Source organism: Alosa alosa, chromosome 4 (assembly GCF_017589495.1).
Source record: "Alosa alosa isolate M-15738 ecotype Scorff River chromosome 4, AALO_Geno_1.1, whole genome shotgun sequence".
Taxonomy (NCBI): Eukaryota; Metazoa; Chordata; class Actinopteri; order Clupeiformes; family Clupeidae; genus Alosa; species Alosa alosa.
In genome coordinates this window covers 5,922,257-5,940,147 of record NC_063192.1, presented here as the reverse complement: position 1 = coordinate 5,940,147, position 17,891 = coordinate 5,922,257, and the positions used below count along the sequence as shown (strand labels likewise).

Here is a 17,891-nt window from a genome sequence, read left to right as displayed (position 1 = left end):
CTGGAGGAAGTGAAACATTACATGCTAAATTGAGAGCAGGAAGACAAGACCATCATAAAACAGCTTCAACATTCTAAACATGCTATCAGTATATCAGAATATTTTCAAATTATGGTTCAACACTCCTGAGACTACTTGGTCATACACAATCATGTATTTTTAGGTGATAGTTATTATTTGACACACAGAAACGATCCCAGCCACCCTTCAAGTAATGCCTGGCAGTTTCCCTACACCTCCGCCCCCTCTTCCCAAACACTTTTACCACCTTTATGCCCACCTCAGTTTCAACGTTCAGCTCCAGTTCAGCTTGCTGTGTGTTCACGGTGCCCCTTTAGCACCCCCTAGTGGCCAGGGATGTAGGCACCTGTGTGTGGCCGTCAGCTGTGCTGTCCATCTCTAATCTATTGGTATTGCATGTCCCGGGCAGGCAAGCGTGGCCGGCGCAGCAGTGCAGGATCACTAGACAGCAATATGGAAGTAAGTAGGAAGCAGTGGATGTCTTAGCAACTCTCTCTGTGATGATGTGCACTGTTTTTCAAACAAACAAAAAAAAAACTACAAAGAAACAGAGTATTATTATTTTGATTTGTTTTTGTTCGTTCTTGCACTCTTCCCTGCTTCATAGTTGACCAGATCATTCTTTTTTCTTTATTTAATTTGTTGATTTGTTTATTTTGTATTTGTTTGGTTTTGAGCAAAACGTTTTTGATGCCTAATCTGCCTGTCTCGGTTACGTGCATGCTAGGCTGCTTGCCTTTGAAGCTGGGCTTGCCTGCAGAGTGAGGGATGCTCACTGACGTCATGAGGCCCACTCACCTGTCCTCGTTTACATGCGCATGACTACTACTAACCCCCTCCCCTCCCTCCTTCCCTCCCACACAAACACATACACACACACATACACGCAGACCCATGATGTGTGTCAGTTGTCTGGTGCTCACCCCGCTCACTTGCTGTGATACACTCACTCATGTGTTCTGTGATCGTTTAACCTCCCTGCTCCTCCTCCCTCCTCTTCCTCTTATTTCTCCCCTCACCTGAGTTTCCTATGGCTATGTACACACACCAAAACACAACATGATTGATTAGTGATCCACAGAGTGTAATTTCGCCCCTCTGATGTTACATGGTTTTCCACTGAGAAGACTCTTCCGAGGTTTGACCCTTGGGGTGGACATCAGGGTGGGGTGTGATCTTGGGGTGAATGTAGATGAGGCCTTTTTCTACGGACTTTGATATGGATTTCATCAGATTTTTCATTCATAGGTTTCATACATCATATTCCATCCGTTTTGTCAGGTGGACAGTCTGTGAATTCATCATTTCATTTCACCTCAAAAAGAAGCAATCATCCCAATCCCAATTGTCCCTTGATTTTAACCTCAATCCAGTGTTCTGTCTAAACCAAAACAAATTCCAACGTACTGTAGATACTTGCACCTATAAACGCAAAAGGCATGTACCAAAAGGATGTAACATATAGGTTTAAAAAGTGTGCATACCAAAAAAAAAAAGCATAACAATCTCCTGCCAAGTTGAATGCTGAGCTGAAATTGTGAGTTTTTGCCCGTTAAAGCCTGCATGACGGTTCTCTGCTCGGAGCTCTGATGAGCTCTCTGCATGTAAAGGTTTCCCTCTTCTGAGATTAATTCACTGCCAGCTCTCCAGCTCTGAGACCACACACACACTCACACACACGCACACTCTGTCAGCCTTCATCTTTTACTTTCTGACAGTCCTTAATGAAGCCATCTTCCATTTTATGAGATCTCACATTAGCTTTAGACATTGAAAAGAAAAGATGGCGTAGAGAAAACAGTATACACACACACACACACACACACACACACACACACACACACACACACACACACACACACACACACATACACACACACACACACACACACACATACACACACACACACACACACACACACACACACACACACACACACACACACACACACACACACACACACACACACACACACACACACACACACACACACACACACACACACACACACACACACACACACACACACACACATACACACATACACACACACACAAACATCAGATCGATATAAGAAAGTCATCTGCATACAGGAAATAAAAGGACCTGATGATAATGTTTCAGCACATACACCCTGCTTCATGCCACTTCCTCTCAGGGTCTGAATTAGCTAGTATTGTACAGATGTGCTAACATGTCACCAACCTGTACACCTAAAAATCTTACACATTATATGTAGGTGTATGAGTCCTTTTACTTCCTGTATACCATGTACATCTTACATATTGACAAATATATTTATTGCAAATATTGAGATTTCTTCATATGTCTTTGCCATTACTTGTGCAGTGGATTTTTTTTTTCATTTAGTATTCCATCAGCGGTCACATGAATTGATTAAGAGTGCATTGATCAATTGGTTATGTTCCTTTTTGCATGCACTGCAACCTTTTATCCCTCTCTGCAAGTGTTACTGTTGACCTCTTCCCTCAGAGGCAATGGTTCCAGTCGCTAGGCTGAGGCCAGCTGCCTCTGGAGGGGTCTTAACGGACGGCACTGACGGGTCTGTCATCGTCCCTCTTTCTTCCCGCAGGGGTCCACCATTAGCAGCCCACACATCCGCCGGAGAGTCACCGCCCACGAGTGCTCCTCCCGCGGCCACCCGCCCGTCCCCAACTCCTCCTCCCTTCTGGGGTCCCTCTTCGGCAGTCGGCGGGGGAAGTCCTCCTCCTCTTCCTCCTCGCAGGGCCACCCTCCCCCGCCGCCCTCGTCCCACCCGACCCTGATCGCGCACACGCCCCACCCGGCCAACCTGCACCACACGGCGCATGCGGAGGGGCACGGCACGCACCACCACCAACACCACCAACATTACAGCCACAGGGGGGAGCAGAACCCTCCGCCCTACCACCACCACCACCACTACCACCCGCCGTCGTCCTCTTCACACAGCCGGCGGGAGGCCCCACCGTCCTCATCGTCACACTCACACCTCTTCCACCAGCAGTCCTCTCACGCCTCCTCCTCCTCCTCCCACGCTCCCCCCTCGCAGTACCCGGGCTACGGCTCACACGCGCACACACACACACACGCGCGCGCGCACTCACACGCGCACGGTCACTCGGGCCACGGGCAGCACACGTCGAACATGTCGCACTCCTCGCATTCCCAGCACGCGCCGCCCTCGTCCTCGTCATCGCACCACCACCACCATCACCTCCATGGCCAGCAGGGGGCACCTGCGGGCCCAGGGCCCAGCAACTCCAAAACCAAACACAGCGGCATCAGCACTGTGGTCTGACAGACTGGTGCTGGAGCCGAGAATGACGCGTTGAGTGTCGTGTGTCGGGCGTCAGATGGACATGTCAGACAGACAGACAGACAGTGAGTGACCGGGCCGCTGTGAGCTGCAGCTGTGGTGCAGTTGCTCCTCCTGTTCAGCAGGGGGAGCTCTTACCAGCTGCATAATGTGCAGGTTTCCCAAAAAAGCAAAAACAAAGAAAGACTCCTACTACTACTCCAACTCTTACCTGACTGGCCTCATTTCTCCAAAAGGATGCTCCCTTAGCCGGCTCTTATGTTATCATTGTTGGATTTCTTCAGTTGTGTTCTCTTGTCCCCTGTCTCAGCAGTGTGCATTACTCAGCCCCTCCTTCAACCAAAACTAACATCTGCTCCCCCAGCAACATTGCATTTTCACATTTCCATTTTACCAGTACTCATTCATCTTCCCTTCAGTCCACCAGGGCGGAGGACGGGTGGGAAAGGCGTGTATAAAGGTGACGACCGTGTTGCACAGTTGGCCTATGGAACATGGTCGTCAGATGCTTCTAACTCTCACCTGTTTCTGGAAGCGGTTTTTCGTTTATTTTATGTTTATTTAAAGTGCTTTTTGTATGTTACTCACTATAGGAATTTAATGTATTGCAAGAGAAAGCGACGTTTTCATTTCACAGTGGCCAGACAAAAGAAAAAAGATTAACATCAGTGTAGTCAGTCACAAAAGTAGTTGTTCTAGTGCTGTATTTACTGTGGATGACAGCTTTTCATGTTGTCTCTTAGCAATCATAAATAAATGTGCCAACTATTAATGCATTATCTATTTAGTCAAGATTGCTTTGTGTACAGTATATTGTGCGTAAAGTATTTTGTAGTATACTTGCAGTTGCAACCATTGTTATAATTGTAACTGTAAAAAGGCTGAGTTTCCTCAGAGTAATGTCAAATCTATATGGTCACGGGTGTATTTGGACATATATGTGAGACTCATATCAGTAGGAGAAGCAAGAGTTGAGCTTTTCCTTGAACCGAAATGGGAGTTCAGCATACTGTACAGTGGCAGCATTGTGTTTGTTGAAGATCTTAAGCAAATAAGCCTCAGAGCAGATTGGCAATAGATTGGCAATACCTCCGGCTGCTAATGGCACTAACACGTACTACAAATGGTGTAAAATACTACATAATAATTTAGTATGGATGCTGAAGGATGAAGGAAAACATTCAGGGTAGTGAATCAGAGAATACAGGAACTGGAGTTCTGTGAATCTCAGTGTTCTTCTCCACTTAGCCTTGGCCTGGTTTCTGAAAGACATTGTATGATTGCTACGCTATGTGCTACCATGCGTTTACAGAACATGGGCCCTGGCGATAACTTTGCAGTACCTACATTCTTGATTTATACATATATATTTTCCTTTTCTGCTTTGTTTTGTATTTCAGTTATTAATGATAAGAGACAAATATTTTTTATTTAATATTAAATATTTTGGGTAAATATTTAATAATAAATATGAATGTCTTATTTTTCCTACCATGCACAAAATTCTTACTGGGCCAGTGACTGAAATTAGTTCTTAGTTCTTTTCTATGAATTATTATTAATTTTTATCAGCTCATGTGCAATATGTTTATTTAGATTTCATGTTGGAACTCTCTGAACAAGCTATCATTGAAAGTGTTCCTCCATTTTATTTTGTCAATGTTTCGTTTCATTTTGTGTTTTCTTCATAGCTCTCTCTGTGGCTTAACAGACAAGTCATTTCTGAGAGTCTTTCTCTTCTGGAATTCAACAGAATGTCAAATAAGTGATAAGTGCATGTTGTTTGTTATTGATGTGAGGCCATTGTTGGTGTTTTTATTTATTTTTGCTAAAATAAATCAGTGTTACCATTGCAACTAAGTGCAATCATCTTAAAAAATGAAGTCTGGCACTTTTCCTCATAGTGTTGAACCATATAGGATTATCATTAGTTGCCCTACAAGACATTCAGATGAATGATCAAGCAGCGTTCCCATTTGCATACAGTACAGTTCAAGTAAGGGTGGAATTTTATTGCACTCAATAAAAGCACACAATATCTTTATTTCTCTTATGTGAACAACAGAGTCCATATAGGGATGAGGAAGCAGAACCCAATGAATGATTATTCAAAAGAATACATCAACAATAAACAACTCACAGGGCTAGGCGGTATACAAGGAACAGTTCATGTTTGGTCAGGGTGTGTTGGTTCCTTCACAAAGCTCTCAGAAGTGTTTAATCTTAACATTCTTGTCTTCACAAACCATGGATCTTAAGTCCATATCAACTAAATATCACAACAACAGGAAGTAGTAGACGGTATGGAAGTTTTTCTCTCTTTGGGAAATTATCAATTGAATGTCTTTTTTTAATAAATTCTGAATTATTTTCTATGATCATAAATGGTGATGATGTACAAAACAGAAGGAAAGTCATGTAAGTCTACTTTGATGTATTGTTGTTCCAACTAATGCCAGTGGCCATGTTGCCCCAACAAAGCACTGCATGTAACCAATGCATCCTGTTCTTGATTCACTGTGAGCAGACTAACTCTGCCTGTTAAAGACCTTTTCTCCCTTCCCCTTTTTTTCTTTATTTCTTTTTTTTTACTCTCCAAGTTGTGACCTGCGGTTCCATTTTGAAATTATGTGTTATTGAAGATCGGCATGCAGTTCACATAGCTACATATCTATAGTGTAAAAAAGGCCCTCGGTTCAAGCCCCACTTCAGGCTGCGAGTTGAAGGGCCTTGTTGTGTAAATAATTGAACAGAGAAGCAAGATATATCTTATATGGATATGGGGGAATGCAGGGGGGTACAACTGTATGGATCAGGGGACCAGGTGGGAAAAGTCTGCTTGTAAATAGTATGTATATAGATATACAGTAAATATATATAAATATATCACAAGCATTACATAATGTACACAGTCATATCAAGAGTGTATTCCTGTCTTCTCTGAAGAGGGAGAGACAAAAATCTAACCTGTCTCTGCTTCCATCTGTGTTGGACGATATTGCAGTAGGCCTATGCCGTCTCGGGAAAGCGGACTGTTTCTAGGGATCACTGCCTCGCTCATGTTCACCCACAAGCTGCTACTGTTCTCGCTCGAAAGAAAAAATACACCATCTTCACCATACAGGACGGGAGGAGGGGAAAAAGAGTGCTGTCATTGTAATATGCATTCTGTTTGTAAGTGGTTAAAGAAAAAAAATATCTCATCAATGTAAAACTTCGACTGTGACGATGTTGAGAACGCAAAAATAAAACAAATATATGACCTAAATAATTGTCTGTTGGTTTTCAATCAAAAGTACATGCACACATCAATGAATTGTAATTTCTTAATTCAGCTGGAACAGAATGATGGACTGATGGATCTGTGTTCATCTGAAAATACTTTTCAATTAGGCCTATGGAACACCAAGTTGGCTGATTAAGTGCAGGTACTAGTCTGTGGTTTACTTTCAAGGAGACGTGCACATCCCAGGTGCTGAACAAACAAACAAAGTTTTTTTAGGAAACAAGTTTGCACACTCCTTGGTACTCTTTTTTTGAGTTTATTTTCTCATTATTTGGCACATGACTTGAAGTGAATCTAAGAAGGACCGCAAGGTTGAAACGTCATGTGCCAAATAATGAGAAAATAAACAAAAAAAAAAAGTACCAAGGAGTGTGCAAACTTTTTTCCTAAAAAAAAGCTAGTCTGTGGTTTGCCAGTTTAATAGTGTTAACTGGTGAAATGCGTTGTGAATTGGCATAAGCATTTGGCATTGTATAACTTGTAAGTAGTGTTTGTAAAAAGTGATATTGAAAGACATCTAAAACAAAAACACACTCAGACCTAACATGAAGCAATTGCATACACATTTACTCACACACACACACACACACACACTAACGTCAGTACGAAGGCTTCCCCATGGCAGAGAGCTTTCATAAGGTCCTGTAGCAGATGATACTCTTATCTCACTTCAACAGAGGGGTCTCCCTTTCGTCATGTGACCCACAGTGTGCTACCACTCTCCAATTGCCGTCACTGATGGGTGTGGGTGGTGAAAACATTCAAGGCACTGGCATTTTGTAATCAACTTTGTCAATTCTACGTTTGTACAGTTTCCATCGCTATTGTTTTAAAGTAAACCATAAGAATGATTGGGAGAGAGGAGGATCATCTTTGCATTGATTTCAAACTAAAAGGTAGGAGTTATTTGCAGACCTATTTGTCTCTCAGATGTTTTCATATTTTGATCAGACATATTGCAATCGCACATTGAATCAACAACATGCAGTTTGCACTCAAACTGGCCTATACTGCAATGTTTGACTGCCTGTGTCAAGCGCATGGTAATCAGACAGCCCTGGTATGAATCTGGCTCTAAACTGGCCCAGATGAAATCCACATAGACTCTAGAGTCTGTTTCCATTTTGGAAACCCAGAGTTGTGTAATTATCAGTTACCTAGAAATGTGAGATTGCATATATTGTAACTCCTGAATTGCTTGTGTGTTAAATATAATTTATTTGATGCATTCACTTAATGTTACAATACATTTTATCTTGCACTTTGTATACAATTCATCTTTTATATATATATATACATACATATATATATATATATATATATAAGATGTATAAATATATACAGAACAAGCGAAATAAAAACATGTAAGATGTATATATATACAGAACAAGCGAAATAAAAACAGACATCGGGGGTGACAGCTCTGTCGTCCTTATGTTTTAAATCTCCAACTATCTTGGTGCTCATTATGCTTCACATTTTCATACACATTTATACATTCATATTTCAGGTAGATTTCTATTTGGATAGCCTGCCCACAGAGCCTTTATAGACGGTTTGTTGAAAATGAAATGCAATAAGAACACAATAAAGTGAAATAGCAAACTAGAAATACACATCAAGCACTCTCCATGTGCGCCAAATCTCAAGCTATTTTGCCACGGTGCCCGTATGCTTCATGTCTTTATATTCACATTTTATGAATTCATATCTCATGTGCACAGGATGCTCTCTGGTGTGGGGATAGTGCTCCTCGTTCTGCTGGAGCTGTCCAGTCCTCGAGCCGTCTCCAGCCTGTGTCAGTGCTCTGCGCTCCAGACCAAACAGCTGAAGGTGAACTGCAGCTCCCAGAAGCTCAAAAAGATTCCACATGTACCAGCAAACACTGAGGAACTCCATCTGCAGAACAATCTTCTGACGGGTGTTCCAGTTGGGTATTTTGACACACTGCAGAACCTGAGGATGGTGTACCTGTCAGGGAACCGTTTTCACTGTGACTGCAGGATCCAGTACCTGCATACCTGGCTCCTGAGGAACCGGGCACTGGTACAAACGATGCCCATCTGTGCCAGTCCAGATGCCCACGCGAACAAAGCCATCACTGAGCTGGTTGATTCTGACTTCTCTTCCTGTAGTCCAGACCACAGTTGTCCTGGTGGTCTATATGACATCATTTTGGGATTTATGCTCTGTGCTCTAATTGTGTTACTGTTTTGGAGCATTAAGTTGGCGAAGGACTTGACGTACATCCTTGGGATTTATGAGAAGCACGCTGGCTTTGAGGCAGAATTGCTCAGGTCTCGCAAACCAAAACACAGGATGAGGACACAGCGAGTAGATGGGGCGAGCTCCTCAGCTTATATGGTGGATGAGCTGGAGCAGCCGTTATTTAATATGGAAATACTCCCGCAAATCGTTGATGCTTTACACAAGAAACACAATATAAAGATCAAAGTAGTATGAAAGAACATACAGTGTATATATATACATGCATACGGGTATACTGCTGGACCTAGTTTGTTGCCTTTTGCACACAGGCCTCAATGTAATTATAATTAATTGATACACTAGTTTTGTATCAATAGTTTTTTTTGACTCAGTTGCATTAACTTTTTAAAAAATGTTAACAATATTAACTGTGAATATGAGAGGTTTCTGCCCTCAGAATCCACAGAAAATGACTCCAAACGAACTAAAATTGTTCCTGGTAACACATTTCTTCATTCTCTCATCTTTAGTTAAATATGTAGCATATTTAACAACAAATAAAAACAATTAAAGGGACAACAAGTGTGTACGTGTACAGCTTTAAAGTTACAAACACTTGCAGATTAAACACATGCACACATTGTTCCAAGCTGAACAAAGCACACACGTTGATTTTTGGTCCAATGACAGTCATTCATGTTCACCAAAGCTAATTTCTCTCCAATTCATATATGTAGCCATAGACCTAGTCATGTGGAGTCCATGGCTTACTTCCCAATGCATGAGTGTACATATTTCTATGAATTGTAAATCAATGAAATCTTTGAAGTTATTCCATGTTGCAATTATATTTGTTCTGTATAGTTATTGTACACACTCTGTGTGGCGTGTTAAAGAGTTTATGCACTTCTGGACAAAAATGGTTACTGTGAATGAACAGATCTCCAACAGGCATAAAGTTATAGAAATAGTTTAAGCAAGATCAGTGTACTATTGTTGTTTTCTACATTTTTTGAGTGAAACAAGGAAAGGAGCAGCACCATGCATAAGTCTGGGGACCCCAACAGATTTGAGCTCACAAATTTAGACAAATTCTTAAACCTTAATTAGCTTGTTGGGACTACAGCTTGTTCGCAATCATCATTAGAAAAGGCCATGGTAATGCAAATTTGAAAGCTTTATAAATGCCCTGACTTATCTAAGATTGTCCCAAAAAGGCGTACCTTAGCCGCCATCTAGCGCTCTGAAAATAAAATAGATTCCTATAAAGCAGAGGAAGATTATGAGAAGATGGCAAAGACAACCATTTCCTCAATTCATCACACACAGTAGCAAGCTTGATGCATTTCAGATATAAGCCCTGTGGTGTGTTGAGGTTAAAATATAATATGTTGGTATAATGAAGGTGTTTGGAGAAATAAGAGTGCCGAATTTCATTAATAATGAACTCCGTTCCACCTGTTAAGTAGCCTACTGTATACAGGGTTGGATTGATCATGGTTGGCCTCAGAGCCTTCGTGGCATGAGGAGCATTTCACTTGTAGAACAATGAATTAAATTTAATATCAGCCGATTTTGGAAGCAAATATGAGTCTCTAGAAAAATTACAAGAGAATGACTTTTCCAACAGGATAATCATTTTAAACACGCCTAAAAATCCTCAATGGAATACCTTAAGTGCACTTATGGTTTTGCCATCAGTCCCCTGACCTAAACATCACTGCGATTCTGAGGATACTGAATAGGCCTACACCTCAAAAGATCAGACTGCCCAAGAATCTCACAAAACTAGCCTTTTGCAAGGAAGACAAGACAAGAACTGAACGAGTCTTAGCTGGCTACAAAATGTATAAGCTGTAATACTTGGCCTAGGTGATGTTACAAGGGTGTCTAAATTAGAAACTTTTGCTTCAGGCTCTTCTTTTTTTATTTTGAAACTGTAAAAGGTACATTTCTTTAAAATATGCAGAATTGTGTGAATTTTAACTCAATCAACTTAGCCTTTAAGATTAGCCAATATTTTAGCCTACTCACTTAGCTATAAGCCTACACATTTTGACTAGAGTAGGCCTACATCACTCTCTGAACACATTTAAATGGACCTACATGTGAGTTTAATTTCGTTTCTTAGTTTGTATTTCTAACAGCTTTAACGTTTCTGTATTTTAGTAGGCCTAAAATAGCAGACCTCTATATAACACCAACCCCATATCTAGGGGAGACGATTGTGAGTCATTTGGTAACTAGCATTAGGCTACAACACGCCACCTATTGGTCATTGCATAAACAAAAATATTCGTCAATTAAGATGAGCAACATTAGCCTAATCTGCATAGGCTATAAAACAGCCCGAATTAACTATGTAGAATATAATCTAATTTCCTATAGCCTATATGACCGGAATGAACGACGAACCACACCAGGGCATGGCTACTTCCTCAGGCTGCTTGTAACCTTGCATTTGGTGCAGACTCGAGTGTAAGCTGAACCACCTTGATTGCAAAGAAATGAAATCTGGTCCGAGTGCGATTCAAGCACGGTAACAGCTGCTCCTGTAGCATCTGTCACAACATGTGGCAGTTTAGAGTCAGCGCAACAGGCTTCACGGCGATCAGCTGGCTCTTTCAATCTTTTTGGTTAAACTGAGTAGGCCTACACGTTTCTTCCATGTCTTTGTACTTCAACAGCATAACTAGGAGTCAAGATTTCCCTTTTGGTTTAAATCAGACACATTCGCTAATCATGTCCTCCCTTGGCAAACATGATCAGTCGATAGTTATTGTGAATTCTGCGCTAGATCTGTGGCAATCCAATCAAATCTTTTCCCTGCCCCCAGAGTAAGCTAATTTTGGCGATGATCTGTGATTGTGAGTTCATGATTCCCACTGCTGTCAAATAGGCGTTGTTTAAATCTTCTTGTCTACATAATTTTAAACTTAAAGGTGTTCTTTTTCCCTTGACCTGAAAATTGCCTTTAGTAAATAATTTCGTCTCAGTGCACCACATCATTTCTAACAATACTAGTCCATGGCTAGTAATACCCCATTTACAAGAAGCATGGTCATAGGTAGTTGGCTAGAGATTGACCATTGGGCCAAATTCTGAACTTGCAGTCTATGCTGAAATCTAAACTATTTTGGAAAATCTCATCATACCGGATATGAACTAGGAAAACTGGCACCAAAAAAAAGGTCTTGCCAATTCAAAATCTGATGACCAGAGGGGCCATGAGCAAAAGGGCTTTTTATGGGCAGTCTATATTTACTCTGCAAATGCCAGCAGAGCTAACCATCTTCAGAACAGAAGCCTATAGGCTACAGAAGACAAGGTCCCCCTCGCTCAACTATGGTGAGTGTGACGCCACATTTTTGGAATTGCTGGAACTGGCCTCGCACAACGCTGCCCAAGAGAATATTTTAACAACTTGGAATATGGGGAATGGCCACTGAGATCTCATTCTGTAAATCTTTCAGGCAATTCAAAAGGAAAAACGCATTTGAAACAAATGACAATGAACAAACAGGACACCAGAAAACAGGCACAAACAAAATATGTGTTTACCCTCCAACCTCCTCCAGGTTTATTGATAGTTTAAAATTACATTTCTATGTTCTAGGACTTCAACTGCATTTTCCTTCCGACTTAAAAACTGAGTACAAGCAAATGATATTTTTACAGTAGTCTTAGTGATATTGTACAAAAATAATATTTTTGATTTCTGTGAAAACATTCTCCTTTTGCAAATAACTGCTAATTTCACGAGTCATTCTGTGATTCTTGAGGTTCTCACCCAAGGCAGACCTTTCAAAAATTGGCTTTTTAAAAAGTTCAACCTTGAGTGCTTTACAACCAAAAGGTCTACTTAACTTGCAAACAAGATGACCTTTATAAAAGAACTTAGGATCTTAATATTCCAAAAGTGTTTTCATTATTGTTATGTTTCATGCCCACTTCCATGCATACTGCTTGGTGGGCCCAGATTAAGATGTATTGGAAAAACTCATAAGCCAACTCATTTCCCCACTGAAAAAAAAAAAAAACTTGGAAGTACTGGCTTCCTTAACTTCCAGTTCATCTTGCTGAGGCACTCATCGTCTTTGTGCTCAGACGACCAACGTAGCACTTTTTGTCCCATGACACTGATCTCTGTTTACCAGTGACGTTGAAGGGGGATCTTTAACAAAGCATTATACAGAACACCTCTACCAAACTAAACAAACATTTTTTTGTATTGAATGCAGAAAGATTTTTTTTTTCACCCCTTGCTTCTTTTGTACATGTCGAGAAGCTCACTGGCTTGGGACTAGCCTCTGTTTGCCAACCTTTGGCCAATGAAGAGGATTCAGAGAAAAATAATACAACCAACCATCAATCAGAAAAAAAGGAGGGGCATCAGAGGTAACCGTTTATGCGGTGGCTTCAATAGGGCACTCTTTTGCCAGGTGGCCGGTCTTGCCACAGTTGTAGCAGTTCACCTCACTGGCCTTGCTGCACTGAACGGCAACATGACCAATCTCACCACACCTGCAAAACACACCAAACATCTGGTTATGCAACGTTACAGTCGTTAAACTAGTAAAAACTTAATTGTACAAGTTATTAAACATGCAGAAAGGCTGTTAATACTAGTGCAGAACAGCAATCCGAACTACACTCTATCCTCAAACTAACATCAAACTAACTTGAGTCTTTCTACGACATGAAAGATCACAAAAATTAGTGCTACCTCTCCGGTCACTCGAATTTCAGTGGCAACACATCTGACATTACCAGAGCCCATCAGTGGTGTTGGCTGTACAAAATGTTTCTTCCTGTGTTATTACAAATCTCATTCAATGAATATTGTGGAACTGTTCGTTGATTACCTGAGTTCAAGAGGAATCTACAAAGCACCTTGGCTACTTTTTCTCCATTACCATTTACTTTTGACATTGGTAATTGTAGCATCTTGTAGCCTATCTTTGGAGATTTTCCTGTTACATGTTATAGTGTCGTACTTATTGCTAGCAGACAGAGGGCCAATGCCACCTATTCATGATTGCAAATACTAAAGGCTGCATGTGTAGACTGGGGCTGGGTTATTGCCATGCACCAGTTGTCTTGTAAAACGACTAGTAATTTGGAATCTGTGTTAAAACAACCAGCTTGGGTTAACAAATTGTGAGAACGGGCTGACAAGTCTGGATACGACTTCAAAGGGCGTTCCATTTGCAACTTCCTCTTAGTGATGCAGGAAAACAACTCGGTAATCAACTCAGGAGGACAAATGGAACACAGCATAAATGGAACGCAGCATAAATAGGCGATATGACTAACTAGCATATAGTTAACAAAGAAATCTTTTTGCCGTCTTATTTCATGTAGACAGGAAACAAATCAATTAAAATTGTGAGTTTCATTACACTAGCTACAAGCTCTAGATTTACTTTTTTGGCTATATAGCCAAGCCCTACCCTGGACCAAGACGTTGATTTCCTAAAATTGTGTACCGCTTAGTATGAACCACAATGTATTCTGTTCGCAGAGCTACGGCTGGAATTGAGGATTGCCCCTTAAAGCCAACTTCCACAGAGCTCCACTCAACAGGTATTATTCTAACGCAAATTGGTTAGAAAGGGCTTCAATTGTCACCTGTAACACTTCACTTTGTCACAGAGCTTCTGGATGTGACCGAAGCCTCCACAAGAGTAGCACTTCTGCTCATTGGCATGGTCGCAGTCCCGGGCCACATGGCCAGCCTTGCCACAATTGTAGCAGCACTGCTCCCTCTCCTTCCTCGGCTCCTTGCAGTCCCTGGAAATATGACCACTCCTGTGGCAGTTGTAACAAGCTAAAAGTGGGAACACACACAGAGAACATCAGTAATTCACTTTTAAGACTGAAAGGCTTTCACACTGATGGCAATGAAACTCTTATCCTTGTAGGACAGCTTATTAAAGTTCTACTACCACCACCTTTAATAGTATCTATACTTGTTTTGAGAGAGAGAGAGAGAGAGAGAGAGAGAGAGAGAGAGAGCGCTCACACACCATCCTCAGTCTGTTCACAGTCCTTGGCAATGTGGCCTTGCTCTCCACACCGGTAGCAGAAAAGATCTAGAAGAAACAGAACATAAATTTCAAATTCTATTGCATCTCTCACATTCTTTTGTCAGAAAAACAACAAAACATACCTTTTCCTCTTCCTCGGCCCCTGCCACGACCACGGCCTCCTGCATTGGGGCAGTTTTTAACCCAGTGTCCAGAACGGCCACAACCAAAGCACTCACTGCTACTCATTTCCATTCTCTGTGAAGATTCAAACCACACCAAAAAGTCAGTTGGTAACACACATTTACTAACTAATGGAATTCTATCAACACTAAGCTAATAAGACTACTGCAACAGTGTCACACATAACTTGGCAAGACAGTTGGACAAAAGCAGTCCAAATGTAGCATAAGGGATCCGCTAGCTACTGTCTGCCTTACCTATTGACGGCAATCCATCCTCTTGGCATGACATAGCTGGCTACCAAAATGAAGATTTAAAGTAAGTGCTTAGGAGCCGATTTATAAACTAATATAAAATATAAATTTCAATATGGAAACTTTAAAATAACAATGTTACCAAACTGGATGTTTACTAGTTGTAAACTAGTTTACTCACTTCCAGGCTAACTTGTGCACCAATGAAATCAGCATAATTAACTAACGTCAGAACAAGGAAACCTTAATTGTTGGCTAACTTGAGCTAGCCATCAGCCGCTGGCATAGCCCTGTGGAAGAGCTAGCAACAATTTATATTAAAATAATCGCCTTGATTGCATACCGTTACAAAAAAGAACCAGTAATACAAGACGTGTAAATAAAAGCAAAAAGCTATCAGTCACAATTTACTCATAAAATACAAGTCACGTGTGGCAATCTGCAAGCTAGCTAACAAGGCCCAAAAATCACGACACATGGCACAACAGCAGCTAGGTAATGCTAGGTATTATTTTTTATTAGCCAGTTGTCGTCGGATTTTAGATAAGTACCATTTGTGATAAACCAGTATCTACGTTGACTTATCATGGACTCAACGTATAATACTGATTTTCGGAACTGTAAAACTTATGATGCACGAAATATAGTAAGGTAATAATCGTCTAAACGAAACGCAAAGCAGTTAGCCTAGCGACACCATGTTGTCTTGATATATTCATTTCAGCTTATTTGCTAACGTTAGCGTGCTAGCCAACGTGCAGAGCAGCAGCAAAACTCGCTTGGCCATTATGTCGCTTAGCCATATGGTATCAGTAGGGATGTGCACCTTGGCCCTCCAACCACTTAAGGGCCGCATCGACAAAGCTAATGGTAGCACGCTAACTAGCGATAGCTGAATACTTGGATTACACTTTGTACAGGATCAACCATCGTTATACGTGAACGAGCTGCTTTCGAACTACACCCGTGGAAAATAAAACGTGAACATTTTTAATTTGTGATGCATAAGATCAAACCCTAACTCCATTTTACTAAGACTGCTTTCCCGCGCTGCTACCATGGGCCACAAGGCCAACTCAAAATGCTAATGGAAATCTGATGTAGTACATTTTATATTTCCAACTCATAACCGTTTTACAGAAGAATCGGACAACATAAAATTAACATTTTATCCATGCTAATAAAGAAGAACATATGTGGCACTCACCTTTTTGAAGGCTAACTAGCTACGTGACTCGCTGCTGTTTACTCCTCCTCTCTCCCTTTGCGCCACATGCGATTTGCGCATGACTCTTTGGAGTGGCGTTACATCTAACCAGTCAAAGGTTACTGAAGGAGCACCTACGTAGATTTCCTTTAACCTATGACAAACAAATGCTGACGGACACCACCTCCATAAAGTGTCAAATCACAGATAAGAGGGGAACTTTGTTTCGCCCTTTTTTATATTATATAATTATTATTCTGACAATCAGCTATAAAAGCTTTTAGTTGACTCTAAGTTGGCAAGGTGTAGGCTCACAGTTGTATTTTTGTTAATTAACTGATACTTGGTCAATCAGAATTAGTTTTTTAACTGAAATTCTTGGTCGTTCGAAACGTTAATAGGTCTAGTAGCAGTAGGCCCCAAGGCATATAGTAGGCCTGACCCAGACATGTTGCTTAGTGATATTCCTGATGGTTCATGGACTAGGTCTACTCATTGATTTGGACACACACACACACACACACACACACATATATATATATATATATATATATATATATAGATAGATAGATAGATAGATAGATAGATAGATCGATTTTGCCTACTGGATTGAAGCAAATAAGCAGGCTGAAACCAACTAGGCCAAACTGAATAGTACACCATATAAGGGTGCAGTGTTTTTTATATGGCCTATTTGAAGAATAATTGTTAACATTTATTAGGCTATCTCTGTGCATGAGTTTTTGTTGTTGACCATTTGAGGGACCTAGTTTGATTGAAAATACACAAAATGCACAAAATATGGGTGAAAATGTGAAGTTCGGACTGAAGAACGTGTTTCTTTATCATACTTTAAAAGTCGACTGTTGCAGAAAGAAATGGCTGATCTTTTATGCAATATCTACATTGCCCATTATCAGCAATCATTCATCCAATGTTCCAAAGGCACATTCTGTTTACTATGTATTATGTAAGCACATAATATCATCTGAAAACTACTGCCCTGATTAAAAAAGAATGCAACTGATCACAGCTAGTCTGTTTTCTATAATGGAGTGGAATGGACATTTCCGACCGGTAGAGTATATTCTACATAACCTATAGAAATAACTTGACTAGAAATGGGAAATAGTCAGACCTCTGAAGGTTCCTAGAAAACATTGCATTGTTATTTTTCCTATGTGTAGGCTGCATTTTATGGAGAACCTTGAAATTAGGCTATTTGTGCTTTCTTGTATACAACTATGTATTTGTAAAGATATGTTTAAATAAGTCTCTGTACCAATCAATGTGCCCATTTTAATCGGACACCAAATAATTGACAGTAGGCCTAGTGTAGAAAATTGAGACACTCAATTTGATTGGAGGCAGGCTAAGCTTCCA

General features: G+C 40.8%; 3 protein-coding genes across 15 annotated transcripts in view; 2 read left to right on the top strand and 1 right to left on the bottom strand.

Annotated features, from left to right (window-relative positions):
* Positions 1-6,609, top strand: part of LOC125294036 (IQ motif and SEC7 domain-containing protein 1-like) — a 121,298-nt gene extending 114,689 nt beyond the window's left edge. For 9 of the 11 annotated variants that reach the window (XM_048242385.1, XM_048242384.1, XM_048242383.1 and 6 more), the window contains 2 exons: positions 431-480; positions 2,616-6,609. In XM_048242385.1, the coding sequence (XP_048098342.1) occupies positions 431-480; positions 2,616-3,323 (758 nt within the window). In that variant the 3' untranslated portion in view covers positions 3,324-6,609. The remainder of the gene's footprint in view (positions 1-430; positions 481-2,615) is intronic. The other 2 variants (XM_048242390.1, XM_048242391.1) reach the window with 2 other exon arrangements.
* Positions 6,610-7,372: 763 nt separating this feature from the next.
* On the top strand, positions 7,373-9,811 carry gp9 (glycoprotein IX (platelet)). 2 transcript variants are annotated; one of them, XM_048241599.1, is made up of 3 exons: positions 7,373-7,523; positions 8,138-8,182; positions 8,352-9,811. In XM_048241599.1, the coding sequence occupies exon 3, from the start codon at positions 8,353-8,355 to the stop codon at positions 9,088-9,090; it is 738 nt and encodes a 245-aa protein (XP_048097556.1). In that variant the 5' UTR covers positions 7,373-7,523; positions 8,138-8,182; position 8,352; the 3' UTR covers positions 9,091-9,811. The 2 variants fall into 2 exon arrangements, with proteins under 2 accessions (XP_048097556.1, XP_048097555.1); XM_048241598.1 differs by lacking the exon at positions 8,138-8,182.
* A 2,576-nt stretch (positions 9,812-12,387) lies between these two features.
* Positions 12,388-16,639, bottom strand: cnbpa (CCHC-type zinc finger, nucleic acid binding protein a). 2 transcript variants are annotated; one of them, XM_048242161.1, is made up of 5 exons: positions 16,509-16,639; positions 15,008-15,122; positions 14,865-14,930; positions 14,467-14,665; positions 12,388-13,359 (listed from the first exon to the last, which is right to left on the bottom strand). In XM_048242161.1, the coding sequence occupies exons 2-5, from the start codon at positions 15,117-15,119 to the stop codon at positions 13,242-13,244; spliced, it is 495 nt and encodes a 164-aa protein (XP_048098118.1). In that variant the 5' UTR covers positions 15,120-15,122; positions 16,509-16,639; the 3' UTR covers positions 12,388-13,241. The 2 variants fall into 2 exon arrangements, with proteins under 2 accessions (XP_048098118.1, XP_048098119.1); XM_048242162.1 differs by lacking the exon at positions 16,509-16,639 and adding an exon at positions 15,305-15,327.
* Positions 16,640-17,891: the final 1,252 nt, after the last annotated feature.